We start from the raw sequence: 27934 nt of genomic DNA, 5'->3' as shown, positions 1-27934 counted from the left end.
GGGTAGGAGATACAGGTTTTTGGAGAAACGAGGAATTGTCATCCTCGCTTATCCATCCGTAGAGTCCCTCCGCCCCCAAATTTGAACTCTGGCTGTTTTTACCAGGAGGCTTGATGGACTGTGTGTGCACGAGTGAGTGAGTGTTGCAGGGTGGGGTGAGGTGTGGGAAAGCGAGAAAGGACAATGCTGCAGATTCTGCTTCGTCATGATGCCGGGTTAATGCTCCTCTTGTTTAAAATGGATTGAGCTGCAGCAGAGCCGAGGTAGACGAGCAACACAGACAAACACACACACCCTGCTTGCAGCCACATGCTATCAGCTGGAGGTGGGGAGGGTGCAGGGAGGGCGCGTGGGGGAGCCAGGGCCCGCCCGCCATCCTGCCCGTCTGCCGGCCCGCCTACCAGACACGGACTCCCCAGCACCAGGGGATCTGAGCGGCTGTGGCTTGTGGAGAAACGGGGTGGGAGCCCAGCGGGGAGATCAGACTGCTCAGCCGAGACCAGCTCCCCTCCTTCGCCAGCTCCCACCCCACCTACCTCAAGCCAGCTTTTTTCCCGTTATTTGTGCTCTGGGAGAGTGCAGCTGGGTTCCTGGAAGAGGCGCCTCTTACCTAGGCTCTTGAGAAAAAAAAGCAGCAGCTGGTGGAGCTGGGCCTACACCTCTCCCTACCCCTGGCCTTAGGACCTCAGAGCATCCGGGCCACCTTGTCTGGGAAAAGGTAGGTGGCAGAGTCTCCCACCTCTCTTCCTCTCTGTGGACACTTTGGGCCACAGCACCTGCCTACGAGTGAGGCTTTGGGTGATGGCAGGATCCCCTAGGGAAGGGAGTTAGCTGTGGCCCCTGGTTCAGTGACAGAATGGGCCTGGGTGGCTAGACCCTGGGACAAGCTGGCTTTGTTCTGACCAATCCTCTTTCCGATGTGAGGAGAAGGGGTTGGGGCCCCTGCAGCCACCCCAGTGCCCCCTTCCCTGGCTATTCTCCCTGCCCACCTAGTTCTGCTGGCCAGAAATGGAAGTGATGGGATCCTGTGGGGTGCAGGGTGGGCAGGGGAGTTGTTCCTTCTTTGCTGAATAATGGGAAGATGAAGCCATTGCCTGCCTTCCTCCTTCCACCCCACAGATACCCTTGGGGGTTGGAGTAGTTGACAGAGAGGCCAAATGCCGTTGATTTGGAGCCCCCTTCTAGCCGGTAGCTGGCCAGGCTGGGGTGAGGGCCAGATGAGGAAAGAGGCTTGGTGGCAGGGCGGGGCAGGGTGGCAGGCCCTAACTCGGCGCTCGCTGTTGTTAGCTGCGGAAGTGCCTGAAGTGGCGGGCTGAGAGGACCTACAAGCCTCCGAGGGTCCTGGGCACCCCCCGCCCAGCTCTGCCCCCCCCCCCCCCGGCAGGCCAAGCGCCCTTTCCGGCAGATTCATCTGGCCTTTCCCTCCCTGGGGACTGTGTGCCAGGGTGTGGAGTCAGAGGAACAGCAGCAGGTCTGGGAAAAGGAAGGCAGTTGCACTAAGGGAATGGGGGACCCGCGGGAGCCCCCAGGGCATGGGTAAGTGAAGGGGTCTGTGTGCTGCTGCACACGTGACCAGCTCGGAGAGGGGGCTCAGCACGTGTGCGAGTGGCTGTGAGTGTAGAAAGCAGTGCCAAGGGGAGGACTGGTGGGTGGGTGTGAGTGGGTGTCAGCATGCCCGTGTGCCATTGTGTGGGGGCCTTGCTGGGAGAGTGGGGGCATGATGTTGCAAAGCAGGGCTGCGGAGTCTCCCCATGTGCACCCGTGTGCATGAGTGTCGCAACTGCGTTTCAGCGTGGGCTTTCTGCCTGTGTGAGTGAAGAGCCTGTATGTCCATATGGGAGTCTGATATGGGGGCCTCTCCGTGGCCATGTGTCCAACACCTGGCTCAGTTGTCCACCTGTAGACAGAAGTCTGCAGGGACTCCTCTCTCAGAGTTCATGTGTGTGTATGTAAAGACCAGAACAGGGGCGCGCCCAGAAGCTGAATGTAGGGTACGAGACCCTTTCCTCTCCCCCAGCACTATCCATCCAACATGTACAAGTAACACTACAACCTGCCAACAGGACCAGCTATAAATAGGAGCATGCTGAAGACTCAGCAGGCATGATGGGCTGGGGGAACCTAGGAAGAGGGGGGCTCTTCTGAGAAAGGGCATATAGAGAGAGGGTATGAAAACCCAAGCAAGAGAGACCTTCAGAAAAAAGGATAGGTAGTTGCATATTTATGGGGGGTGGTGGGGAGAAAGGGGGCACATGAGCCCAGTTCTGTTGGCATTAAGAGAATAGGTGAGCAGGTGGGTCCTCAGGCTGGACCCAGGTTCTGATCCTTTACCAGAGTGTGAGAGGGTGTTGTATAGTGTTGGCAGGCATCATAGGGGCCCCAGCCCTAGCCGTTGAGTCGATTCCCACCCATAGCAACCCTATAGGACAGAGTAGAACTGCCCCATAGGGTTTCCAAGGAGCAGCTGGTGGATTTGAACTGCTGACCTTTTGGTTAGCAGCCCTAGCTCTTAACCACTGGGCCAGGAGTTTAAAAAAAAAAAAAAATTGGAAGAAGGAGAAAATGAGAGAAGAGAGGAGGTGGCGAGATAAGTGCCCAGGGCTCAGGCCTAGTCTAGGTAGGGGACGTTCTGGTGAGTCGAATCCTCCCCTGCTCTCTCCATATCCTTTCTGGGGCAATCGTGGTTGCCCCACCCCACCCCACAACACACACACATACACACAGACCCCATGGGAGCAGGCCTGGTCCCTCCCTTCCCCTCCCCACCCTAGGATGCTGTTTTGGGAACCAACGACCTAGCTGGATCCTGCCTTTATTTCTGGCATGGAGTTGTTGCCACAGTAACTGCGGGGGTGGGGCCAGGAGGGGAAGAGGGTGAAAGGGAAGCAGAGATGGAGGGAGGAAAGATGATGAAGAAAACTAAAGGGGACTGGAAGGCAGAAAGAAAGGGGGGAGAAAGGGAAGGGGCAAGGCAGGCACACTGTGAATGAGACTGGAGACAGAGGAGAGGGGTAGTGTTCTGCCCACCTTGACCCCAGCCTACTTGGACACCTCAACTCAACTCATTTCATAACTTGCTTACTGTCTACACTAGCTGGCACCCAGCCTGCTTGACCCTGCCCATAGGACACAGAGCCCAAGTCCCCAGACTCCTGGCTCCTTTTCTGTAGATGAGGTCAGCAAGCAGGACTGTGAGTGGCACCACCATATAAGGTTAGCACAGGGGACGTGAGTCCAGAGTTCTAATGGGGTGGGGTCTCTGGGGACTCATTGAAAAGCGCATTCACTGGCTTCTATGTTAGACAGGCAAGGGTAGGAATTCCAGCTTGGCTTCTATTTGGGTGGCCTTTGGCAAGTTAACCTCTCAATTAACCTCATCTCTAAAACGAGGGCAATAATTGCTAGGTAGCTGGTTTGTGTGAACTTTAGAGAGGAGTTATGGACAGCTCCTAACACAGTGACTGGCCTAGAGCAAGTGGCAGTGGTTGTCTTAGGATGGAGCAGAGGCTGGACTGGAGGGCCTGAGGTGGATTCTGTCAGTTGAGCCTTCATTTCTAAAAGTTCTAGCCAGCCGTCACCTGGGTCAGCCCCTGCCTGGAGCAGAGCCCACTGGAACAGGTGGGCGAAAACTTGGAGGTCCCTGTGGGCGGGTCTTATCACCTACATCCTGGGGAGTTGAGAGGCTCTAATTGCCTTGCTGGGGAGATGAGAAGGTGGGTGGTGTGAGGTGGGGCTGGGCTGGTGGCTCAGATAAGGCAAGGATGCACAGCTGGGGGAGGGTGGGGCCGAGAGGCGGCACTGAGAACCTCTCTGGCTGGCATCAGACCAGAGCCGGGGCAGCTGAGATGTCCCTTCCACCATCTGGGCTCACCTTCCTCTGCATTTCTTTCCCTTTCCTTCCATTCCTCCCTCCCTTCCTGCCTGCAGCCTGCCCTTTTGGTCTCTTCATTCACGGTGGTTATGGGACTTAGGGGTGTGCAGGGATGGGAAGGGGTCAGGACAGAGGAGGACAAGTGTTGTTGATGTGTGAGGAAATCAACTTTGGGAGAGGGAGTTACATGTGGGTGGAGTAGGTAGTTGTCTGCATGGTGTGATTTGAGAGAAGCCAAAAAAACTCTCTCTCTTTTTCTCACATACACACACACACACACACACACACACACACACTTCTCCCCAAACATCTTCTCAGTTGGCCTTCTGCAGCCTAAAATTTTACCACTAAGAACTTTATTCCTTAAGGCTAGCCCCAAATTAAAATGCAAATGTCCTGGGGGCGGGGGAAGGATAATATATTAACATAATTCATCCATTAGCACCTCTATGGAGGTAATTTACCAGCATGCTCTCTAACACCCAGGGAAGGGGAGGCTGGGGGCAGGATCCAGAAGGAGTGTGGCTCTGGGCCCTAGTAGAGGATGCTAATGGGCAAGACCCAGCCCTGGGGATGGGGATAGGGCTGTGGACAGCTGTGGACAAGAAGGCACAGAGCTGGGGGCCAGAGCAGAGACAGGAGGCCAGAGGCTCAGTGAGTCACGCCACAGTTTTGCCCTGGGTGGTATCGTGGTTAACAGCATGGCTTTGGAAGTCAGACAGATGCAGGCTTAAATTCCACATAGTAGTGTGTCCTTGACAAATTACTTAAATATTTAAGTCTTAATTTCCTTATCTTCAAAGTTGAGATAATAGCCAATTCACAGGGTTGCAATGTAAGGATTAAATGGGGGAAAATATAAAATGCCTAGCACAGTGCCAGCCATATGGTAGAAATTCCATGAACAGTAGCTATTAATATTATGACCAGCATTATTTTGAATCATGTTTCTGAGTGAATATGCCTATGGGATAGGATTTGTGCATGTGTGAGCGTGGGTCTCAAAGCATGACCTGTGACATGGTTCACCCTGGACCCCCTCACCTCCCTCCTTGCCTGGGTAGTTACCACACTGACAGACAGTCATCGTCCTACTCTATACATGCCCATCGCCCATCGGTGTTCAAGGGGAAGGGTGCCAGGGCTGGCCCTACACTCAGCAGGAGACTCCAGAACCCACTGAAGCTATCCATTCTTCCTGGCCCCTTTCTAAGGCTCAGCTGCATGGAGTCACCACAGTGATCATTCCAAACCTTTTCTACTCTCTTCAAGTCTCACCCCTCACCCACCTATAAGATTGTCATATGATCATATCTCATACTTTTACTGGGAAAATAGAAGCCTCCAAGTCGGCTTCCTCTAAATGCCCCTGTTACCCCACTTCTTTCCCTTTCCTCTTCCTTCAGGGAAGCATGCATTTTTGTTTCCAAAGCTAATCCTCCACTTAGGCTTGGACTGAATCCCTTTCTCCCTGCTTGGACTTTGTTCCATCAAACACCCCTCTTTTCTGCAGCTTCCATCTCTTGCTCTCAACTGTTCCCTATCCATTGCCTAAAAACATATTCAAGTCTTCCCTTTCCTTAAAAGCTGGCCCTCAATCTTGCTTCTTCCAAAGTTACTCTCCTAGCTCCTTCCTGCATGTCATCCTTCTTGAGAGTTCCGTCCCCCCTGCCTGTGCATCCTTGGCCAAGCCTAAGCCCAAGCCCCCACTCTATGGAATCCCTAACACAGAGGCTTCTCTGTTCTCTGAACATGCTCTCAGAGGCCGTCATGGTTCTGATAGCCAAACTGGAGGCATACACTTCCTTGGTCACTTCTCCACGCCTTCTCTACAGAAGAAGATTCTTGGTTTCCATGACATTCTAGTTTCTTAGTCCTTCCTCCCCTTCCTTCCCCCTACCCTCTCTCCAATATTTATTGAACACTTACTCTGTGACAGACCCTTTGCTGAAAATACAAAGAATCACTAGATATGCTCTGTCTCCCAAAGAGCTATCAGTTTTCCTTCTCCCTTTCTGACTGTGCCATCTCCAGCTATTTCTTCCAGTTTTCTAGGTGTTCCCAAGATTCTGTTTTTAAAAAAAAAAAAATTTTTTTTTTTTCTTCCTTGGCAATCTCACGTCCCAGCTATCACCTCTAGGCAAATGGCTCCTAGATCTCTGTTTCCAGCCCTTACTCCTCCCCTAAGCTCCTTTTCCAGCCTCTTCCTGGACATCTCCACCTGTTCACCTACCTCGACTTCAACCTGTCAAAAAAGGGAACTCATTGTTCCTCGCCTCCTTCCAGGCTCTCGCGCTTGCAAACTGCTCCTCCTTTGGGGCCTCTCCACATCGGGTTTTCCTTTGCTTATTCTGCCACTAGGATTTCTCCTATTTGTCCCCATTCCATCCTTACCATCGCTGCCCAAGTCTAGACCTTCACAATCCTCTGCCTGAATTATTGCCGCAGCTTCCTGGCTGGTCTCCCTGTGGACCGCCTCTTCCTGTGCAATCCACTTCCCAGCCGACAGCCAGATTAATTTTTCCTGTAGCACCTCGTGAATTGTATCACTTCTTTGTTTTTTTAAAAAAAAAAGAAAGAAAAAGAAAGTTTTTAAGCCTTTCATGGCCCCCTGTTCCCCAAAGAATACGATCTAAATTCCATCCTCCAGGTTCAATGCCTTCACAATCTGGCCCCAACTTCCTACCCCAAACGTATCTTAACCTCATGAGCTGTTCAATTAAGTCATCTTTGCTGTTCTCCAGACAGATCCAGTGCTTCCCCATATCCCCACCTTCACATGTGTTGCCTCCTCTTTCAAGAATCCCCTTTTCAAATTTTCCATGACCTCACACTGGGCATCCTTCAAGGCCTACCTCAAATACCTCCTCCTCCAAGAAAGCTTTTTTGTTTTCCCCTTCTGACACCCTGTGGGAGTAATCTCTCTCCCCTGTGATATCTCATAGCCCCTTATACTATCTTATCTTACACATGTAATTTTCTACTTTGCATTGGAGTCGTCTATATGCATGAGCCTTATTTTTAGAGAGGTGGCTCAGCTTTGACTCATCTTTCTGTTCTCCACAGGGCCAATCACAGAACACTGCTCTCTGTTCATTGCAGAATAGGTGCTCAGAAAATGTTTGTTGAATGGATGGATAAAACAACACGTGACTGGGTGGGTGGGCGAGTGGATGGATGGATAAGCATTTGTCTCTAGGGCTAAGCCAAGTGTATATCTAGTTTGACAACGGCTCTTAATAAAGTAAAAATGAGGAGAGGGAGCTAACAGCTCTTCAGGTATGTACTAGACTTCATCCAGGTCCTAAAGCATTACAAACCAAAAAAAGAAAAAAAACCAAACCCGTTGCCGTTGAGTCAATTCCGACTCATAACGATCCTAAAAGTCCGAGTAAAACTGCCCCATAGAGTTTCTAAGGAGCACAAGGTGGATTTGAACTGCTGACCTTTTGGTTAGCAGCCTTAGCAGCTGGAGCACTTAGCTGCTGCGCCCAGGGTTTCCAAAAGCATTACAAAGTACATGCTAAAAGGGCAGAAGAAGAATGAAGCTCTGGAATGGAGTCTTTCTACGGGCACCAAATACCACGTGTGACTCTGGTGATCAGAGTCTTGTCTTGGAGATGCCATAGACCTGAGCAATCTGGAAGGTTCTAGTCTGTCCCCACTATGCACCTGGCACAGTACTAGGCAGGTACTGTGAATGATGTCAAAACTGAAGATACAGTCATTTTTAGCTCCACAACTTTGCAAAGTTTTTTAACTTCCCTGAGCCTCAGTTTCCCTATCCACAAAATGAGTCTACCTTATAGGGTTGTTGTGTAGACGAAACAAAATAATCCATGTAAAGTGCTCATCGAAGTACTTGGCATATAATGAACATTCAAAAAATGATAGCTATCATTATTGTGGACCCCTGGTGGTGCAGTGGTTAAGAGCTTGGTTGCTAACCAAAGGGTGGCAGTTCCAATCCACTAGCTGCTCCTTGGAAATCCTATGGGGGCAGTTCTACTTTGTCCTATAGGGTCACTATGAGTCAGAACTGACTCGATGGCAATGAGTTTTTATCATTATTGTTGTCGCCCTGAGAAGTTAGCAGTCAGTCTAGTTAGGAAAGTCAAGTGCTAAATTATACGGTTCCCTTTAAAGTCCCACCGGAATTCTAAGAAGCGTTTATCAGTGAGGACTGGTGTAAAAATGGCACGGTGGGGGTGTCAGACCTCCTCTAACTTCATAAGGGGGAGAGAGAATCACCGTCAGCATCAGGCCAAAGCTGATGCCTATGAAGCAAAGGTCAGACATACCTCCTCTCTCCAAACTTTTTACCAGTTCTAACACCAGCCATCCCTCCCACGGCGCCCTCTGCTTCTCTGCTGTGTTTGATAATTTGTTGCAATGGCCACTAAAGGACACCCACAAAATACTCATGATTAAGGGGCTTATTAGGGAAGTAACAGGTTATAATTCAGGATCAGAAACAACTCAGGATACAGTTCTTCGGTCAGAACAGCTTTTCGGCCATGTCTATAGGCAGGCCTCTCCCTGGCCCTCGGCCCCCTTGGCCCCTTGAGCTCCTTGGGCCTCTAGGGCTGAACCAGCCTCTGCCCTGCTCAGGCAAATGTTACAAAGTTCTTTAGCCCTACCGTTAAGTGCCGAGAGGCACTCCACTCTGCCAGCAAGCCTCAGCCTGAAGACACTTAGCTCTCTCGCTTCATGGATCTCCAGCCCTAGCTCTGTTGAGAAGTACCTGGAGGCACCTTACTCCACCAGCAAATGCCCTCTGCCCAAAGGTGCTCAGCTCTCTAGCTTCATGGATCTGTGAGCCTAGCTCTGACAGGTGCCTGGAGGCACCCCATTCTACCAGGAAGCCTCCTGCCTGAAGGCACTTAGCTCTCTCACTCCGTGGGCTGGAAAGCCCACCTTGCCATATCCTGCCGGTCTCCTGGTTGTGCTATTGGCAGTTCTCTGCTGCGCTTCCCATGGCTTCTTGCCACCTTGCTCTGTCTGTGATGTTACAGCTCACTGTCTCCTGGGTCCAGGATGTTCTCAGTGCAAGGACCCTAGGTCCAAAGGTCCAGGCTTTTCTTTCTTGGTAGTAGTGAGGTCCCCCCTTTCCACCTCTGGGTTGGCTCATTTTAAACCTGGTAGGATGGCAGAACTGACCAATCCCCTCGTTAGGGTTCAATACACCTTATTTGCATGGTCTCACCTCCACAAGAGTGCCACTCACCTTATTTGCCTTATTAGCAAGCTGTCCAGTCCTCTTGGTAGGCCATAAGCAACTTATTTGTATAGTCCCACCCCATCAATAAGCAACATCATGATAAATGGAGAAAAGACTGAAGTTGTCAAGGATTTTATTTTACTTGGATCTACAATCGATGCCCATGGAAGCAGCAGTCAAGAAATCAAACACCATATCGCATTGGGAAAATCTGCTGCAAAAGACCTCTTTAAAGTATTAAAAAGCAAAGATGTCACTTTAAGGACTAAGGTGCATCTGACCCAAGTCATGATGTTTTCAGTCACCTCAAATGCATGTGAAAGGTGGACAATGAATAATGAAGACCAAAGAAGAATTGATGCCTTTGAATTACGGTGTTGGAGAAGAATATTGAATATACCATGGACTGCCAGAAGAAAGAACAAATCTGTCTTGAAAGAAGTACAGCCAGAATGCGCAAAGATGGCGAGGCTTCATCTCACATACTCTGAACATGTTATCAGTAGGGACCAGTCCTGGAGAAGGACATCATGCTTGGTAAAGTAGAGGGTCAGCAAAAGAGAGGAAGACCCTCAACAAGATGGATTGATACAGTGGCTACAACAGTGGGCTAAAGCATAACGATGATTGTGAGGATGTCACAGGACCAGGCAGTATTTCATTCTATTGGTCATAGGGTCACTATGAGTCAAAATTGACTTGACGGCATCTAATAACAAGAACAACAGCCTAGTCATTTGGTGGGAGTTACAAGACCACGATGAGAAAAGCCGTATGAAAGCGATCCATTACACTGCAACTAGAATAGCAGGGGAGGCCTCCCAGAGGAAGAGGCAGTTTAAGATGGACCAAAGGATGGGTGGGGTCGGGAGGCAGAGAGGTGGACAGAGAATAGTGAACAGCATGTGCAAAAGCAGGGAAGTGGGAGGGCTGCCTGCGCAGGGAATGGGTAGTGCCAGTGAGCACCGGTGGAGAGACAGTGAGCAGAAGAATGGCCTGATACAAAGTAGGAGGTGATAAGATTGGGAATGCCAATGACCTTGGTCTTCTATGACCTTCTGTAGCAAGGAATGGCTACAGAAAGGTCCTTGGGAAGATAGAAATTATATTAGCTAACACTTTACAGAGAATTTACAATGTTTTAAGTACTTTGCTATAATAACAATACTATGACACAGGTACTAGTATTACCCCTTCCCCCATTTTACAGATGAGAAACATGAGGCACAGAGAAGATAACTAACTTGCTCAAGGCCACCCAGCTTATAGCAGAGTCAGTACTCACGCCCAGGCACTCTGGTCCCAAGTTCATGCTCTTAACCACAATGTTATGCTGCCTCCTCCCAGTCCCTTCTGTAGCTGTCAGCTCTCTTCGTGCTATAGCTTATAGCCCGCTGCCACCATCACACTTGACACTCGTCACACTCAGCCAGGAGCTCATGTTATTATGTGTCCAGTGTGGAGTGGGGGTGGGGGTGGGGGTGGCACAAGGAGGCTGGAGGGATTGCTAAGAGAGTTACAGAGGAAGGAAACAAGGGCTGTGCCCCAGGGGACTCACATTCTAACGTAGCAGAAAGGACCCAGCTCCATAGGAACAAAAAGAGCAGCGCCAGGGAAGATGACTTCCTGCTGAACCAGTGGCGCTGACTTGTAGTGTCACAGCCCTTCAGACAGAGTCGTCGTCTCAGCACAGGCATTCTGAGAAGTCTGTGAGGAGCTGGGATGTGGCTGAGGCCCCAAAGGATGTTTTCTCAAAAGTCCCCACATGAGACTGACTGCTGTACAGGGAATAGGGGTGAGGGAGATATGGGCTCCCTCTGGGCCCTCTCCTCCCTTCTTAACCACCAATTGAACCTGGGGCAGAGATGACAGTCAGCAGTCCTTAAGCCCACGACCTGACTGCCTCATACCAAGGCAGCTGCTGCTTTTGGCTGTCTCTGCCTCCCTTCTCCCCCAGTGTCCACCTCCCAGGTATTACTCAGTCTCTCTGTGTTAAACCTTCTTGGGTGAGTATCAGGGAGACGCGGTCAGTGGACAGTAGATTGAGGGGGAGTGGACCAGTGGTTGAGGGGAAGAGGGGACCAGCACAGAGCCAGAGAGAGACGCCTTGGTAGAGGCTGAGAGTGAGACCTTGGGCCTGAAACAGGGCTCCAGCCCCTGGGGCAGGGAAGGTGTGACAAAGCAGGGCACGTGGAGGCTGCCCGGGAAGCCTCTGTCCCCTGCCGTCATTTCCTTTGGAGCCTGAGAACAATGGCTCAAAAACAAGTGCAGCCCCTCCACTTTCCCGTCTCGCAGTCCACAAACACACTTTCTCTGGGGTGAGCGAATGGAAAGCCTGAGCCAACGAAGGCCCCGAGCTCCCTTCCGTCTCCGGGGAGTAAGGGGGCCGCCCCGCCCCCACCCTCTGAGACCCAGAGCTTACCAGCCCTCTCTGGCACTTTCTCCCTTTCCCTTCTCCTTCTAGACCCTCCGCTTGGTCTGCACCCTGAAGAATCACCGAGGGATGAGGACGCTACAGCTTGGTGGTACGACCTTTCTGCTTTCGCGGCCCCAAACACGCAGCACCCAGGAGCGGAGCCGAGCCTGAGCCCTTGTCCTCTTCCTCCCACCCAGGGCTCTGTGAGTGATCTGACCAGCGAGCTCCCTGCTGCATGGAACGGCAGCAGAAGGTGTGCGGGGGCTGCACCCACTCCCCGGGCAGGTGGGGCACCTAGGGCAGGGGTGAGGGGGCTCGCATCTCCTGCGGAAGCGTCAGATTGGGAGTCGAGGGTGCCACCTGGTGGTCACCTACAGCGCAGCACCCCGGATCCCTAGAGGCCGAGGGAAGACCTTCTTGCCCTCAACTCCAGCCCACATCCTCAGGTTCCTGAAGAGCCCCTGCCCCCGTTTCACCCCTCACACCCACGCACATACCCACTCGCCCGCCTTCTCACTCTCCCCAGCAACCACTTACCTCCCCAGGGAGCGTGAGCTCCTCCCGAGGCTCCAGTGTTCCCGGCTCTCCCTCCACCATCGTGGTGAGTACCCTTCTCTGACACCAGCATCCTCAGTCTGGGAGGAGGGAGGGGCAGGGGACAACAATGCAGAGGAAGCTTCACTCTGAGCCTGTAGCCGATGATCCTACCAGCGCTGGAAGGGAGAGAGAACCCAAAGCTCCAGATGGTGTGGTCTTTCTATTACCCAGATTGCTAGGTGAAGGACTATCATTTTTTAAGGTGACAATCTAAATCCTTCCAATTAAAATAACAGAGTTATTAACTTATAAGGGCTGACATCTAAAATAGCTGCCCGTTTTCTTCTTAATAAATTATGAGTCTAGCTTGTAAGGCCAGGATTCCATGTGAGGCTTTCGGCACACCTGTTTCATAAGCACCCTTTTCCTTCAGGCCAAGATGGACAATCAGGTGCTGGGCTACAAGGACCTGGCTGCCATCCCCAAGGACAAGGCCATCCTGGACATTGAGCGGCCTGATCTCATGATCTACGAGCCCCACTTTACCTATTCCCTCCTGGAACACGTAGAGCTGCCCAGAAGCCGGGAGGTAAGGTGGTTCCCCTTGGACAGGACTTGGAGGAAGGATTCCACCAGTCACACTGGGCGGTGGACAGAATCCCTCTCATGCTTTATTCCCTGGAGGCCAGACTCAGCCAAACAAGAAAGGGAACTGTGCACAGGAATCCACCAGCTAGTCAGTCAACCAACCAAGTGTTTGTGGAGCACAGGCAGAGATGGGCTCAAGGTTGGGGTGTAGCTCTGAAAGAAGAGAGCAGAAAAGGCTGTGTTTGAATGGCAGAAGCATAAAGGGAGTGGCATGTAGGGAAAGGGTGGGAGTAGGCAGAGAGAGCAAAATTTATGGAAAGAGTCCAGGGAAATTGAACTTGTAGGCTGGAAGTCCTAGCTGAGTAACCTGTGTGATCCTGTGGTCTCAGTTCTCCTTCTTGTAAAATAAAGGTGATATCTCTGCCCTCACACCTCACAGAGTAGTCAGGGTAGGTACATGAGCACATGCAGGTCCTTAGTAAACTGTATTTAAGAAAAGGGTTAGTGTCATGGCTGGGGCAGTAAGATGGGACCAGACAGTGGGGAGACTTAAATAACTGGACCAGGAGCCTGTACCCCATCCTCGGATGTTTGTTGGTATTGTCTCTTCCATTAGCTCTTAGGATCTGAGGGTAGGATGATAGTTACTCTTCAGTAGGCCCTTAGAGCACCAAGCACACTGCTCCCAGATCATGCTTTATAGAAAAAAAAGACTTAGAACTTTCTCCAGGAGAATACTAGGAAGAAGAATGGAAACCTAGTACTGGGACTTGGCAAGGATCTGCAAAAGAAGAGGTGGCTGAGAAGTTGGCCAGGAAAGGGTGTGGATGGACCAGGAAAGGGATGAAGTAGCTACTCTAGGCCTCTAGGGATGAGAGTTTAATCCTACCCTTGTGGTCTGACCAGCCTCCTCTCCATTCACAGCGCTCTCTGTCACCCAAATCTGTATCCCCCCCACCATCCCCAGAGGTGAGTCTGCCCTACACCTGAAACTCGCCCAGCCCTGCTCTGATGGGACCCCTACTATAACCCCCACAAGTCCAGAGAGCTCTGCATAGCCTAGGGGATATGACAGAATCAGCAGACTGAGGACTTTTCTGGGCCAAAGTGTTGGTCCGACCTCACCCTGTCCACTGGCCAGCTCTATAATCTGTCTGTCTGACCTAAAGTCTTATTTAATCCTTTCTCCCTGGGCCCGGCACCATCAGTGGGTCAAGTTTTTGGATTTCTGTCCTCTGCCTGGGGTTGGGGGAATGCAGCCTGCTAGGGTGGGAGGACAGAGATTGGTAGAGTGAGATGAAGTGGTATATATGTGGTTTCAGGAGTGGGTTGGGGGGATATAGGAGCTGCAATGAACCACACTTCTCCTCTACAGGTGTGGGCAGAGAGCCGATCCCCTGGAATTATCTCTCAGGCTTCAGCCCCGAGAATCACTGGAACCCCCCGGACCAGCCTGCCCCATTTCCACCACCCTGGTAGGTTTTACTGTCAGCCTGGGTGTGTACTTTCCCTCAGACCTCTTTTTTCTTCAGGGTCCCTAAGCCACTTACTCTCAGTAGCCCGCTCTCTGGGGTATGTGCTCACCTGAGAACTGGCTGGGCCCCATGATTCCAGGACCCCTGTTGCTTCTTACCTCCCACCAACCAGAAAAGTGCTGAAAGTCCCAACCCTCTGAGGGACAGTTCAAGGAACTCTGATTCTGTCCTGGCTCTTGGCAGAAGCCAGCAAGTTTCCTACCTTCTCCCATTCCATTTGCCTCCATTCTCTTTACCCACCCAACCCCCCTCTGCCACCAACATATGCCCCTTCTCATCCCCTCTTGCTCCCTCTCCACAGAGACCTCCCGCCCAGATTCCAACATCTACAAGAAGCCACCCATTTACAAGCAGAGAGGTGAGGGATTCCCTAACTTACCAGAGCCCCTTTGCTGCCACATGTTAGGAGGCTTGTGGCTGTGGTCACTGCATGGCTGAGGAGGGTGATGGGAGAATAACTGTTGATAACAATATGCAATAGTTGCCTTGTGTTCTTCCTTGTGCATTGCTTTTACATCCACTTTCTCATAAGCGTGAAGGGACAAGTGAGGGAGTTGGGGGCTGAGGATGGAAGAATAGTTGGCCTCAGGGCGAGGTGCGTGTGTGCTGACTCTGTCTTCCACCTGCAGAGTCTTTGGGAGGCAGCCCTCAGAGCAAGCACCCCATTGAGGACTTCATCATCGAGTCATCCAAGTTCCCTGCGGCCCAGCCCCCTGACCCCAACCAGCCGGCCAAGATAGAAACTGACTACTGGCCATGCCCCCCATCACTGGCTGTTGTGGGTAGGAGAAATTGTCGGGAGGTGGGGAAAAAGGGAGGCCCCAGGACACCCCCTCGCTGACCTCCCTCTTGAAGCCCCCATGAACCCACCCCCACCCTTTTATGCTTTTTCTGCCTTCATGAAACCCTCCAGGCTCCTTGTTCAGGCAGTTCACAGAGAGCTCTCTCTCTCTGTATTACTATAGGCTTTGGTGTTAAGTGGCGCTGTTTGTTAGTCATTCATTCACTTTCCATTCACTTACTTGATCACTCAAAAGACATTTATCGAACTTCTACTATGTATCATGCTCTGTGATGGAAGCTCTGGGAAAGAGAAAGATAAATGAGACAAGGTCTTGGTCCCCGATGAATTTAAGCCGCGCATGCATGTGCGCGCGCACGTGTGTGTGTGTGTGTGTGTGTGTGTGTGTGTGTGTTGCCTATCCAGTTTCACTGCAAGGCTAGGAAATACTATCTTTTTTACAAAAACATAACCTATAGGGTCCTCTTTAAGTCCAGCCTAGTCCTGCTTACAAAGCCAGCACTTGATAAATACTTGTTGCATGACTGACTGTTGGCTACTTTTACCTGTGTTTCCTAGAGACAGAATGGAGGAAGCGGAAGGCATCTCAGAAAAAGGAAGAAGAAGAGGAGAAAGCTGATGACTCTGAAGAGGAGAGGAAGGCTTTCAGGGAGCGTCAGAAAGAGGAACTCAGTAAGGTAGCATCTCGCTACCTGCTACCCAACCTGTGTCTTCCTGACGACAAAAGTTCTGGTCTTGTTGCTAACCCAAGTGAATTTATGCCAGAAAAATATCCTTGTTAGAATATGTGAGAAGTCCCTCTTCTTTCCCAGGATTTCAGGGTGCCGCTTTTCAAGGGACACCTGGACTTTATGCTGCTTTTGTGGGGAAAGCTACTTGATATTAGGGTCAAAAGCATAGAAAAGGGTGGTCCTACCAGTGCCAGGTTTTAGCAAGCTGAGTAGATGGAGAAGAGAGAAGAGGACAGGAGAGGGAAGAGAGAAAAGGAGTGTGACTTACTGATCTCGAGGGGAGGAGAGAGGGTACTGAGAGTCATGGAAAGGCCATTTACAGTGATATCAGCCATGCTCTGGACATCGTATCCTGGGATGGGGAGGCCACTGGGGCAGAATTACACTAAGCAGCTCTGACTTCTTGCCCCAAGGGTGTCCAAACTCAGTGTGGTAGTGCAACAGACAAGAATGAGAGGCTCCATGGGCTCCGGACATGAAACAGCCATAATCTGTCCCTAGTAAAGGGGTCTTGCAAGGGCCTGTGTCCTGCATGCAGTTTCCCCAACCCTGAAGGTTTTGGAGATCAGAAATGAGTATTTAAGTGTTGGATCCATCTTCCTTTCCCCCTGTCCAGGTTACTTCCAACTTGGGAAAGATAATCTTGAAAGAAGAGATGGAAAAGTCATTGCCTATCCGGAGGAAAGCCCGCTCCCTGCCTGACCGAACACCCTTCCATGCCTGTGAGTGCCCTGGCGGGGGCTCCGTTCACCTAGCCAGACTATTGATCTGTAGAGTTTGCATATCATATGCCCAGCACTGTGTTACTACAAGTATAAGAGGTGTATAAGATGTGGTCTCTGGCTCAAATCACTCATGCTATCCTTAGGGAAGTTATAACTCAGTCATGTAACAACATTAAATGATTAAAGATGGTATCAGATAAAGTAGAATCAGCAAATATAGGTAAACAAACATTTATAGCTTAGAATACATAAATGCTATCAGGCACTGTACTGAGCACTAGAGACATAAAGAGTAAAAATACCACAGTCCTTGTTTTCAAGTAGCTTATAGTCAATGAGGAAACTTGATATGGAAACTGGGGTTTATACAATGTAGCCATGTTATGGTAGGGGTTACAGTGGGTGTTTTGAGAATTCAGTGACAAGGCCTGGGGTCAGAGGGTCAGGGAAGGCTAAACTGAGTCTTGAAGAATGAGACAAAGTGAGCCAGGTAAACGAGTCGAGGAGAAGGATATGGCAGACACCGAGCAACATGAGGGAGGAAAGGCAGAGAACATGAACAAACTGACCGGCTTAGAGAATCACTGGTCATCTGGAACTAGAGAGCACAGACTGTGTACCACAGAGTGGTGGGAAGTGAGGCCAGAGAGATGGGGCAGGCCAGGGCTTTGAATGCTGGGCTCCTAAAAACTCAATGTAAATCTTAGTTATCTAGTGCTGCTATAACAGAAATACCACAAGTGGATGGTTCTAACAAACAGAAATTTATTTTCTCACAGTTTAGTAGGCTAGAAGTCTGAATTCAGAGTGCTAGCTGGAAGGGAAGCCTTTCTCTCTCTGTAGCTCTAGAGGGAGGTTGTTCCTTGTCTCTTCAGCTTCTGCTTCCTGGTTCCTTGGAGATCTCCATGTGTCTTGGCATCTATCTTACCCCATCTCTGCTTGCTTGTTTAACCTCTTTTATATCTCAGAAGAGATTGACTTAAGACACACCCTACAATAATCTTGCCTCATTAACATAACAAAGACACCCCATTCCCAAATGGGATTATAACCACAGGTATAGAGGTTAAGATTTATAACACGTATTTTGGGGGAACACCATTCAATCCGTAACATTCACCCTTTGGCCCCCAAAATTCATGTCCTTGCCACATGCAAAACCTATTCACCCCATCACATCATCCCAAAAGTCTTAAATGAACTCAAAGTCTAAAATCTTATCTTCTGAATCATTTAAATCAAATATGAGTGAGACTTTAGGCATATTCCACCCCAGGGCAAAATTTCTTTTCTTCTGTGAACCTGTGAAATCTAGAATACAAGTTATCTGTTTCCAAAGCACAATGATGAAACAGGTACAAAGTAAACCTTTCTATTACAAATATGAGAAATTGGAGGGAAAAAAGGGATAGTGGGAACCAAGCAAGTCCAAAACCCAGCAGAACAATTTACATTAGCTCTCAAGGTTTGAAAATAATCCTCTGTTCTTTGAGACCATCTGGACAACGGCCCCATCCTCCAGATTCTAGGTGTTGGCCATGCCTTCTGGGTTCTGGGTGGAGACCCCTGGGCCCTGGGCTTCAGCTCTGCCTTGCAGGCCCACTGAGATGGCAACTTTTCTCCCTTGGCTTTGGGTAGCTCCATTCTCCTAGTTTATCTGAGGGGCAACCTCACCCCCTCGGCCACAGCAGGCTCTGTTCTTTTGCCCCTTGGGCATGGCAACCCCTCCCCCTCAGCTTTGGGCAGCAGCCCCATCCCCTGGCACACCTTAATAATAGCCCCACACTCCAGAACCAAGTTGGCAAAGATCTGACTCTTAGAAACCTAGGAGGCTGTGGCCCTACTCTTTGAAACCAAGAAGGACCTGCTTTCGGTGCTCCTTCCAACAGTTCTGCTGATTTCTGAGCTGCTCCAGGGGTGACCCTTTTTTTCTCTCAGAGGACAACAGATGTAGCTCCTTTGGCCTGTTTTCTGCCTGTAGAATTCTAAGAGGTAGAGAGCATTCTTTCCTTTTTTTCTTTCTCTTCTCCCTTTGGTCTAAGCCGATGAGTTTTCTAATGTGGTAGTTGGTTAGATCCATCAGTCACAGGCTTAATCTCTTTAACAAATGATTGTGTAGCACATCCTTGATGAACATTCTAGGACACATGTCCTTAGTGTGTACAACAGAATATTTGAAATCTTTAAGTTCTGTTTTCAAGTTCATCTCTTTTCTCTCCCATTTTACTATAGGTGGCAAAGAGAAATCACACAGGCTCTCTAAGATTTTGCTTAGAAATCTCCTCAGCTAAATTCCCAAGTTCATCACTTACAAGTTCTACCTTCCACCAAGTATTTGAACATAACTCAGACTAGCTCTTGGCCACTGCATAAAAAGCATCGCCCTTTCTCCACTGTCCAATCACATGTTCCTCATTTTCTTTTAAAGGCTCACCAGAAGCACACTTAACGTCCACATTTCTAGCAGCATTCTGTTGCTGACACCATATGTATTCTCTAAGATGACAGGGCATGTCTCTATAGCTCCTTTCACTTCCTTCTGAGCTCTCATCAGAATCACCTTTGACGTCCATAATTCTACCAGCAGTCTCTTCAAGGCAATCTAGGCTTTTACTGTTAGGTAAAAAAAAAAAAAAAATGTAGGCACCTTAAAACTCATCCAGCCTCTACCCATTACCCAATTCCAAAACTGCTTCCACATTTTTATGTATCTGTTAGAGCGGTACCCCAATCTTCTGTCACCAAATTCTGTCTTAGTTATCTAGTGCTGTTATAACAGAAATGCCACAAGTAGATGGCTCTAGTGAACAGAAATTTATTTTCTCACAGTTTAGGAGGCTAGAAGTCTGAATTCGGAGTGCCAGCTGGAGGGGAAGCCTTTCTCTCTCTGGAGCTCTAGAGGAAGGTCTTTCCTTGTCTCTTCAGCTTCTGCTTCCATGTGTCTTAACATCTATCTTACCCCATCTCTACTTGCTTGAGATTAACTCAAAATATACCCTATATTAATCCTGCCTCACTAACCATAACAAAAACACCTCATTCCCAAACGGGATTATAACGACAGGCATAGAGGTTAGGATTTACAACACATAATTTTGGGGGTTGCTGTGAGTCAGAATCGACTCAACAGAAATGTGTTTTTTGGTTTATTTTGGGAGGACACAATTCAATCCATAATAGTGTTCCAGTCTGAACTTCCTTAGAGGGTGTTGGCTGGGCCCCAAGAGGGAGTGATCAAGAACTCAAACATGGAAGCTACAAGACCTCTTTAAAGCCTAGCCTCAGAAGCCACACAGTGTCACTTCTACTACATTCTCTTGGTCAGAGCAAGTCACAGGTCCAATCTAAAGTCAATGGGGGGTGAAATGGACTCCACTTCATGATGAGAGGAACAGCAAAGTTTTATTGCAAAAGGCATGCCAGATGGAGATGTTGTTGTAGGCCACTTTTAGAAACCATCTACCATACTTCCTAGTAGTCTAGATAAGGCCTAGAGATGTACGTAAGTCCAGAGAAGAGGGAATGGGTTTGAGAAATACATAGGAGAGAGAATCAGCAGAACTTAGTGGCTAATTGGATGTGGGAGGTGAGGGAGAGAGAAGTGGGGTTTTTGTCGTGTGTGACAGAGTGATGACAAACCTGGAATGAGATAATCAAAGAGGCAGGTTTTCAAGGAAAGATGAAGAGACTAGTTTTGGAGGTACTGAAGTGCCCTATATAAGACATGTAAGTAGGTGCTGAATTTGGCTGAGTCAGAAGCTCGAGGAAAGAATCAGGGTTCAAATAGGGTCTTCAGCTTATAGGTAGGAGTAAAACCATGAGAAAAATAAATGACACTGTGCAGAGAGAGAAGGGAAAGAAAAAGAAGGGGGGTGGGGTGCCTAGAGCTGTTCCCTGGAGAGGACTCACCTTAAAGATCCAGTTGGCAGGAGGTCAGAAAGGAGACAGAGCCTCAGGAGTTGGGGGGCTGACCTTGAAAAGAGGAAGAACCCTCATTCTCTGAGGGAGGGGACACAGATCTGGGAACAGGACAGCTTAGAAGTTAGGGTGTCTTCTGAGGGTAAGAGGAGCAAAGCTTGGTGAGATTGGTGGTTTAGAATATCTGTGACGGGAAAGGGAAACGACTATGGCGCAAGACAACAGGGTCCAGCTGAGACTCAGGACCTACCATTTGTAGTGCGGCTAGTCTACATGGCTGTGGGTTTTACCTCCAACCCCGCTGAGCAGCAAGGGCAGAAAGGGAGATGCTGGGTTGATCCAGGGTTAGCATTTTTTAAGAAAGGTGCTGAGGGACTGAGCTGCTGAAGTGTAGGTGAAAGTGGTTAGTATAGCCAGCCACAGGATGGAGGCTGAGTAGGTAAGGAAGGAGGGCCAGGGGTGGTGTGGGGGCAGGGAGGGGTGGGAATCCAGAAACTGGAGGCCTTCCTGAGACTGATAAACAGGTACAGTGGGAACGATGCTGAGCAAAACAAAGGCCTCAGAGTGGGATACCTGGGCTTAATATTTCAGGGGCAAAGCAGTTGTCAATGATGACAAGCTCCAGAGTGTGGCTATTTGAAAGGGTTACCTGATTTGGAGTGGAGATGAGGGCTACTGAAATTGGGGAATTCAGGGAACTGGAAGGTTAAAACGTGACTAAGATATCCACATGGCCACCGAAGGCTCCCAGGATGATGTGTTAGTATGGATGGGAATAGCTACAAAAGGCGTTTTAAGAGAATGTAGAATAAATAGGTAAGGCCCGAAGAATGAGGTAGTTATAGGGATGCCCCAAAGATTGGATTCTGTTTCAATGTTCCATCGAAAGTAGCTCCTTAACTTCCTTTTGGCTGGTGAAGTTGAATAGCCGAATGCCTTCCTCAGTATCCCTTTTGACATCCCTGGACTTGTGCGTGATCACTTATCATGTGATCGCCTGTTACTATCATATCTAATCAACCTTAACAATTTCAGAATTATGTCATTCTGATTTAATGGCATATTGGAATAGTTACCGCCAACATAACTAAGCATTCTAGAAGTTGAAGTGAAAATCCTATATGCTTTAAAGGCTGAAATTCTGTCCATCAGTGGAAGTATAAATGTGTATTATCATAAGAGTGAAATGCTTCAGTTATGAATGATGACCGTGAAAGCTGATAATCTTCTATACAAAAACAAGTGTCAGGAAAAAAAAAAGATGAGGTCCTCAAAAAGTTCCTTCTCACCAAACTTCCAAACTACAGATTTTATGAGAATGCTTTAAGACAACAGTTTTGTTTTCTTAAAAAAAAAAAAAAACAGGATTCCCTACAGTTTTGAATCCAGGGAAGCTAAACATTTAAATAAGAATGCTTGTCAAAACAACTGCTATAGAATGTTAACAATTTCTAGTAATTGGAGATGAAGGAATTTTCGAGACCTGCCCCAGCTAAGAATGTTAGGTACAAAGTTCTTTCTAGGAAAACAAATTACTGAAAACAAATCATCACGAATTATAATCTGCAGTGCTTAGAGGTTTAGTGATATTATTAAACGTGTGAGTTGAAAGTGACATCTAACAATGCAAAGTGCAGTATATTGACTGCAGGGGCCATCTAGCAGCTGATGGTGCTGAGAAAATCATTGTTTCTAGTATAATGTCGAATGTTTAAAATTTGACTATTAACACTGTCAGTAATAATTATAATCCTTAAATCATTTTGGTTAACTTTTAGATTTATTTATGTACCCCAGAAGTTCATTCCGTGACGGTGATATCTGGCTTCAGCCTCAGCTTTGGCTGAACAGAGACTTTAACACCAGGCATTTGGCCCAAATATACTTTTGCTGCACTTGTAGTTAGTAAGAAGAGGGAAGAAATTATAGACAGTTCAGAAGCACCAGCACTGTGTCACCTGCTGAAGGTAATGGGTAGGAGCTGGAAACCACCTCAACTCCACCCTTCACTGCCCTTCCCTCTCAGGAATGACCATTAGGGTCAAAGGGACTGAACCTGGACCTCTTGCTCTCTTCCAGCCTTGTACCCTGGAACATCTAAGTCTTCTTCTCTCCCCACCTATGGCAGAACCACACTGAGCCGGGTAAGGTCCCTGGACCAGAGATACAGACTGTGTGGGGAGTTTGTATGTGGGTGCCTCTGAGGCACAGGGCCACTTGGGCATTCTAGGGGACAGGGAGACCCTCAAAGTGAAGAGGAAAGATAAGAGGTCCTCCCAGCTTCCTTCTGATCCTTCTGTGTCCTTTCTAGCTACAGTCCACAGACTTCAGCCCATCGGGGACTGAGACCGGAAGCTCAGGTGAGAAGCAGACGGATCTGATGCCAGGGGAGCTGGGAAGAAGCTTAAGCAGGCTGGCTTCTCGGCCTGTGTCTGTGTCGTGGGCAGGGTTATGTAGCTGGAGGGCTGGGAGGCTGAGCTGGGAGAAGGTTTGGAGGCCAGCTGACTTTGGATTTGCCTCTGAATGTTGACTCTTCTCTTCCGCAGGCCTGCAGGTGAGTACCTTCTGGAGAGAAACATGTGGTACACCAGAAGCGAGGGACAGGTGACTGGAAGTGTGGCGGGGGGTATAGGGTGTGGGGCCACAGAGTTGCCTGCCGAAGACATGAGCTTCTCAGGGTAAGGCTGGGAAGGTCTCCCTGCCCCACTCTGGCTCACTGCGGCTTTGGTCTCCCCAGAACGGAGAGGGCCAGAGGGGGAGGATGGACCGGGGGAACTCCCTGCCCTGTGTGCTGGAGCAGAAGGTGAGGGGCAGGGGGCAGAGACAGGGGAGGTGGGCAGGGAACAAGCTGGCAAAAGAATAAGAGCTAGAACCATCTCTCTCGGGTGGGGGCTGGGGAAGAAGCCAGGGAAATGGAATGGGCTGAGGGGCCTCCTGGAGTTGATGATGGGAGGGACAGCAGGGAAGATGGGACAGATGGATGGCAAAATGGCATGAGCCCCAGACAGTCCCTGCAGGCTGAGAGGGGCGTTTCATTGAGGAGTTGAGGGGTTATGTTGACAAGAGAACTCTATGAGCCTAACATTACCTCCCACCCCTAACCCCTAGATCTATCCCTATGAAATGCTGGTGGTGACCACTAGGGGGCGAACCAAGTTGCCTCCAGGCGTGGACCGGATGCGGCTTGAGGTATTTAGGGAGAAGGCAGTGGGTGGGTGTTGAGAGGCTATCAGTGGGGCATTGTCCCCTGCCTGGTGGAAGGTAATGGGGAGCCTTTTGTCTGCATGCCCCTCTAGTCGCTCAGCACAGCCCCCCAGCCCCCCACCGTGCCTCTGTTCCCTAAACTGCCTCTATGTATCTCTGTGACAGAGGCATCTATCAGCCGAGGACTTCTCAAGGGTATTCTCCATGTCTCCTGAAGAGTTTGGCAAGCTGGCTCTGTGGAAGCGGAATGAACTCAAGAAAAAGGCCTCCCTCTTCTGATTGCCCCCTCCCTCTCCATGATCAACCCCTCCCTCTGCTGCTTCAGGGCTCTGGAGCTGGGGTTATGAGATCGCAAAACATCCTCTTCCCCTGGTGGGCTGGGAGCAGTCATCTCTTGGAGAGTAGGAAGGTGGGACGGGGTGGGATTGGCTCTATTCCCCAGGTAGGTGGGGAGACCAAGGCCTCCACAGTCCTGGGGTTGTGAGGCATGGACTTTCTTCCCCATAATGAGCTAAGGGGATCTCCTCTGACATCCCTGGTCCTCACTGCACAGGGCAGCCCAGCCTCGATTCCAGCACACAGAGAGTTAATGTTTGTGCCCTCTCCCTGCCTCCCACCCCACACAAAGGTCCCCAGAAGAGGGCAAGGAGAAATCAAAGTGGGGGTTCAGTTGTCAGCGTTTGTGAACAATGAGCAGGAATTGCCCTGGTGGGAGTCGGTGGGAGGCAGGAAGCAGCCAGGCAGAACTCCGGGACCTTGTGTGTGCCCAAGCACTCTACCACACCTCACTTTGACAGCTTCCCCTGTACCTAGGACTCCTGCTTCTCTGGCTCTGGAAGGAGCCAGCTAGAGTTCGGACCTCCAGCAGGGAGGCCAGCCTTCCCTCTAGCTCTCCCTGTTCTCAACTTGCACCCCTCAAGCTTCAAAGCCTCTTGCTCAGCTCTGCGGCTTCCCCAGAAGCCTTGGCTTAGAGTGGAGATGTTGCCTATACAAAACTCCAGCCCACTATCAGCTTCCAGGCAAAGTCAGCTAGAATTCTATCTTCTAGCACCGAACAGGTACTGGACTGAACTCGGGCCTTCTAGGTTCCCTTGGAGGGACCAAGAGGCCAGGCTACAAAGACCTTTCTGAGTGTCCTGGCTACCAAGCCACACCCATAACCGTGCATCCCACACCAGGCTCTCTAAAGAATGTAATTTATTGGGGCACCCCCAGCTGCTTTCCTCACCTAACTCTCCGCCCTACCTTAATCACACTCTCAGATTTTCTTCTCTACAAATACATATGTGTATATAATTATATATATATATATTTTTGCCCAGGTCTGGGTTTTGTTCCTGCCTAGACCCTGGCATCCCTTTCCACTGTGCGTGTGATAATGCTGGGGGAGGGAGACTCTGCTTGGAATTAAAAGGTTGTGTTGAGTTCCCAAATCTATTTGTTCTTTATGAGGCACCAGTCCTGGGTGAGAGGGGCAGGTAATGTCAGGCTGAGGGAAGTCATGGGAGTCAGAGTTCAAGTACAGGCACACAAGGGATGGAGGGAGTGTGGAGACAGCACACACTACTCTTCCCTCACCCTCAGGCCACAAAAACTGGCTGTCTACGCAGTGCCCTGTCTTCCTCCTCTGCTTCAGCAGCTCTGTGATGGTAGCAACGGAGGAGGGGGCAGAAACCTTTGTGTTTGGGGGCTGGAGGGAGCGCACATTCTGAGAAAGGAGCCTGATAGGAGAGCCAGCTAGAAGAAAAGGCTGCTTCTGTCCTCCACCAAGGGCCTACACCCTCATCTTGGCCATCAAGCTAACCAACATCTGACAGGGCTGTACTCTCAAAGGCCCAAGTTCAATGGGGAGGACACACACCCAGAAAAGGTCAACAAGAATGTGAATCTGTGGTGAACAGACTGTCAAGGATCAGACAGAGAAAACTAAGAAATGGAGAAAAGCAGCAAAAAACATACCAGGGGCCAGGGTTAAATGGAGGCCAAAGGAGGAAGATGATGGTTAGGTCTTGGTTGGTTTGGCAAGGCTTCCAAAGGGGGAGTAACCATGCTAAAGGGGAGCTGAGATGATGACGATCTGAATGGAAGAAGAGGAGGACTGAGGGTGTGTGTGTGGGCTGGGGGAACAGGATGTGTATGTGGGACAAATGAAGGGGCCTGTGGTCAGAGGGATCAGGTGAGTTGGAGGAGTGTCCAAGTTGTGAACCTAAGGCTGGGGTTGGTACCTGATCCAAGTCTTCTATTCCCAGAACGAGAGTCTAGCTCCTTTGGCTGAAACAAAACAAAGTGGATAAAGAGTCATCTCAGTTGAAACCATTCTTTTAAATTTTAGGTGTTCTGTAAGCGGGTTTATGGGTTGCATCCATTATTGTCTTATCCTTTCAACAAACCTGTGAGGTCAATAGGACAGATAACTTCGATCCTTTTAGCCAACGAGAAAATTGTGGAATAGAAAAATTTTATCTGAAGCTACATACAACTACTGAGTGGAGAATGGAAACACTCAAGTTTCTTGACTTCTGACTCAAGACTCTCCCAATATGTAATGTACCGTTACCTCTCAAGGGGAAGTGGAGGAGGGCAGATTAGAGGTGCAGAGAGAGACATCTACACACATAGCTCATATCAGGCATTCAGCTAAGTTGGAAGGCTAACCCTGTTCCAAGCATTAGGGACACAGGGTGACAAGGTAGGCATGCTCCCTGTCCACACGGAGCTCCCAGGCTGTTGGGGGAAATGTCAAGGTCAGTGAGCACCAAGGGATACTGAAGGCAATGCTTGACCAGAGTTAATAGGGAAAAGCTTGCCATGGGGGGCAGATGTGATGCTAAATTCTAAAGGATTTTAAGTTGCTGAATTTAGAACAATTCAAAGGGAAGCTTTCTGCCCCTAAAGCAAAACCTTAGAGGGTCTCTCAGTGCTTCCTCCCCACAATACACACACAGGCACATACATACATGCACGCATGCACATAGATGCAAAACCCTGGAGATTATTTAGTCCAATGGGTTCCAAGCCTTTTAGTAGCAGAACTTTGTATTTAAAAAAAAAATGAAAATCCTATTATTAGTTATCAGAATACATTTATAAGTTGAATTTTAGAGTTAATGATTATGAAATCAATGAGAACAATGAAGTTGTTGGATGAATAAGTCAGGGTTACATATGCCAATAGCACTTCTACAAATCACAGAATGGAATTACGGGTTGGGTTGCACAGTACTGAGAAAATCCTGATTCATGCAAAATTGTGGTGGTTTAAAAAACGTGTGCATAAATTCTTTCCCATTCCTCCTATTGAGAGGCAGGGTCCATGTCACCTCTCCTGGAATCTGGGCTGACTGATTTGCTCACTGAAAACAGCTTACCCCGCAGTAACCTCATACTCTTCATTCAAACTGATTGGAGGAGAGGTCTTTCCCCAAGTGAGCTGACCTCATTCAAAGTCCTTTCCCAAAACGAGCTCACCTGGCAGCAGAAAAATACACCCCTGATCTCTAACACTTTTGGCATATAATACTTGTGAGGGTGTATGCTGACTTTCATTAGAGTTTTTCAAAAAGACGTTTAAAAAGTTAAGTCAAATAAAAGGTTATAAACTCCTGAGGCACTTCCCCTATAGAGTTCCTGGAAATAGTTGGGGGAAAACAACTGATTTAATCCAGCCAGCCTGCTTCCTTTACCTATGAGGAAGCAGGCACAGAAAAGTACAGTGGCTTTCCAGAGTTAACATGACTGGTCTGGAACACAGGCCTCCCAACTCTCTATCTAGGGTTTTTTATGCTACACAAAGCAAGGTTGTTTCTTCCCTTTGTTCTTATACCCGTTGGCCTAAAAGCCTCTCATTTCCCATAGGGCTCTTCACCCAGGGACCTATTTGCAGCTGAACTGTTTGTTTTTCTCAAGCAGCTGGTAGAGAACGGAGATCTAAATCCTAGCTCTGTGTGGGCTCAGCCGAACACCAGCACTTCCTAGAGCCCAAGGCCCAAGCCGTGGCCTCCCCAGCTCTGAGTCAGTCTGGACTGCAGGCTCCACTCTATAGCACATAGCCAACACTGGGCCAGTCACCCTCTCCTGGGCCTTAGCCCCACTGGTAAAAGGGGCTGACGATGCTCTACCAGCCAAAAGGCAGGATCTGTCCTGTGAAGCTCCAAGACCCCAAGGCACTAGGATCTACAATTCTGGGATAGGGGCTACTCCTCCTTCCCTAGCAAGACTCTTAATGGCTTACTCTTTCATCATAGGGTTGCTATGAGTTGGAACTGGCTCAATGGCACCTGACAATAGCAACAACAGAAATATATTTTAAGACCCGTCCTTAGAATCTCTTCCATTCCTGGGATGGCAGGAGTAGTAGTGGTGAAAACCACATTAAACCTGCAGAGT

At 49.3% G+C, this 27934-nt stretch overlaps 1 protein-coding gene across 2 annotated transcripts; it reads left to right on the top strand.

Moving 5' to 3' along the window:
- DMTN (dematin actin binding protein) lies at nucleotides 1-26499 on the top strand. Of its 2 annotated transcripts, XM_064272726.1 has the most exons (16): nucleotides 2-718; nucleotides 11557-11761; nucleotides 12035-12109; nucleotides 12479-12634; nucleotides 13558-13602; nucleotides 14009-14108; nucleotides 14470-14526; nucleotides 14798-14950; nucleotides 15529-15647; nucleotides 16318-16423; nucleotides 22424-22488; nucleotides 22656-22704; nucleotides 22891-22898; nucleotides 23082-23147; nucleotides 23453-23533; nucleotides 23714-26499. In XM_064272726.1, the coding sequence occupies exons 2-16, from the start codon at nucleotides 11744-11746 to the stop codon at nucleotides 23825-23827; spliced, it is 1212 nt and encodes a 403-aa protein (XP_064128796.1). In that variant the 5' UTR covers nucleotides 2-718; nucleotides 11557-11743; the 3' UTR covers nucleotides 23828-26499. The 2 variants fall into 2 exon arrangements, with proteins under 2 accessions (XP_064128795.1, XP_064128796.1); XM_064272725.1 differs by lacking the exons at nucleotides 23453-23533; nucleotides 23714-26499 and having other exon boundaries at nucleotides 1-718; nucleotides 11557-11617; nucleotides 11706-11761; nucleotides 22656-23090.
- Nucleotides 26500-27934: the final 1435 nt, after the last annotated feature.

This window comes from Loxodonta africana, chromosome 19 (assembly GCF_030014295.1).
Source record: "Loxodonta africana isolate mLoxAfr1 chromosome 19, mLoxAfr1.hap2, whole genome shotgun sequence".
NCBI lineage: Eukaryota > Metazoa > Chordata > Mammalia > Proboscidea > Elephantidae > Loxodonta > Loxodonta africana.
Note: the sequence above shows the minus strand (reverse complement) of the source record. Positions and strands in the feature narration are given on the sequence as shown.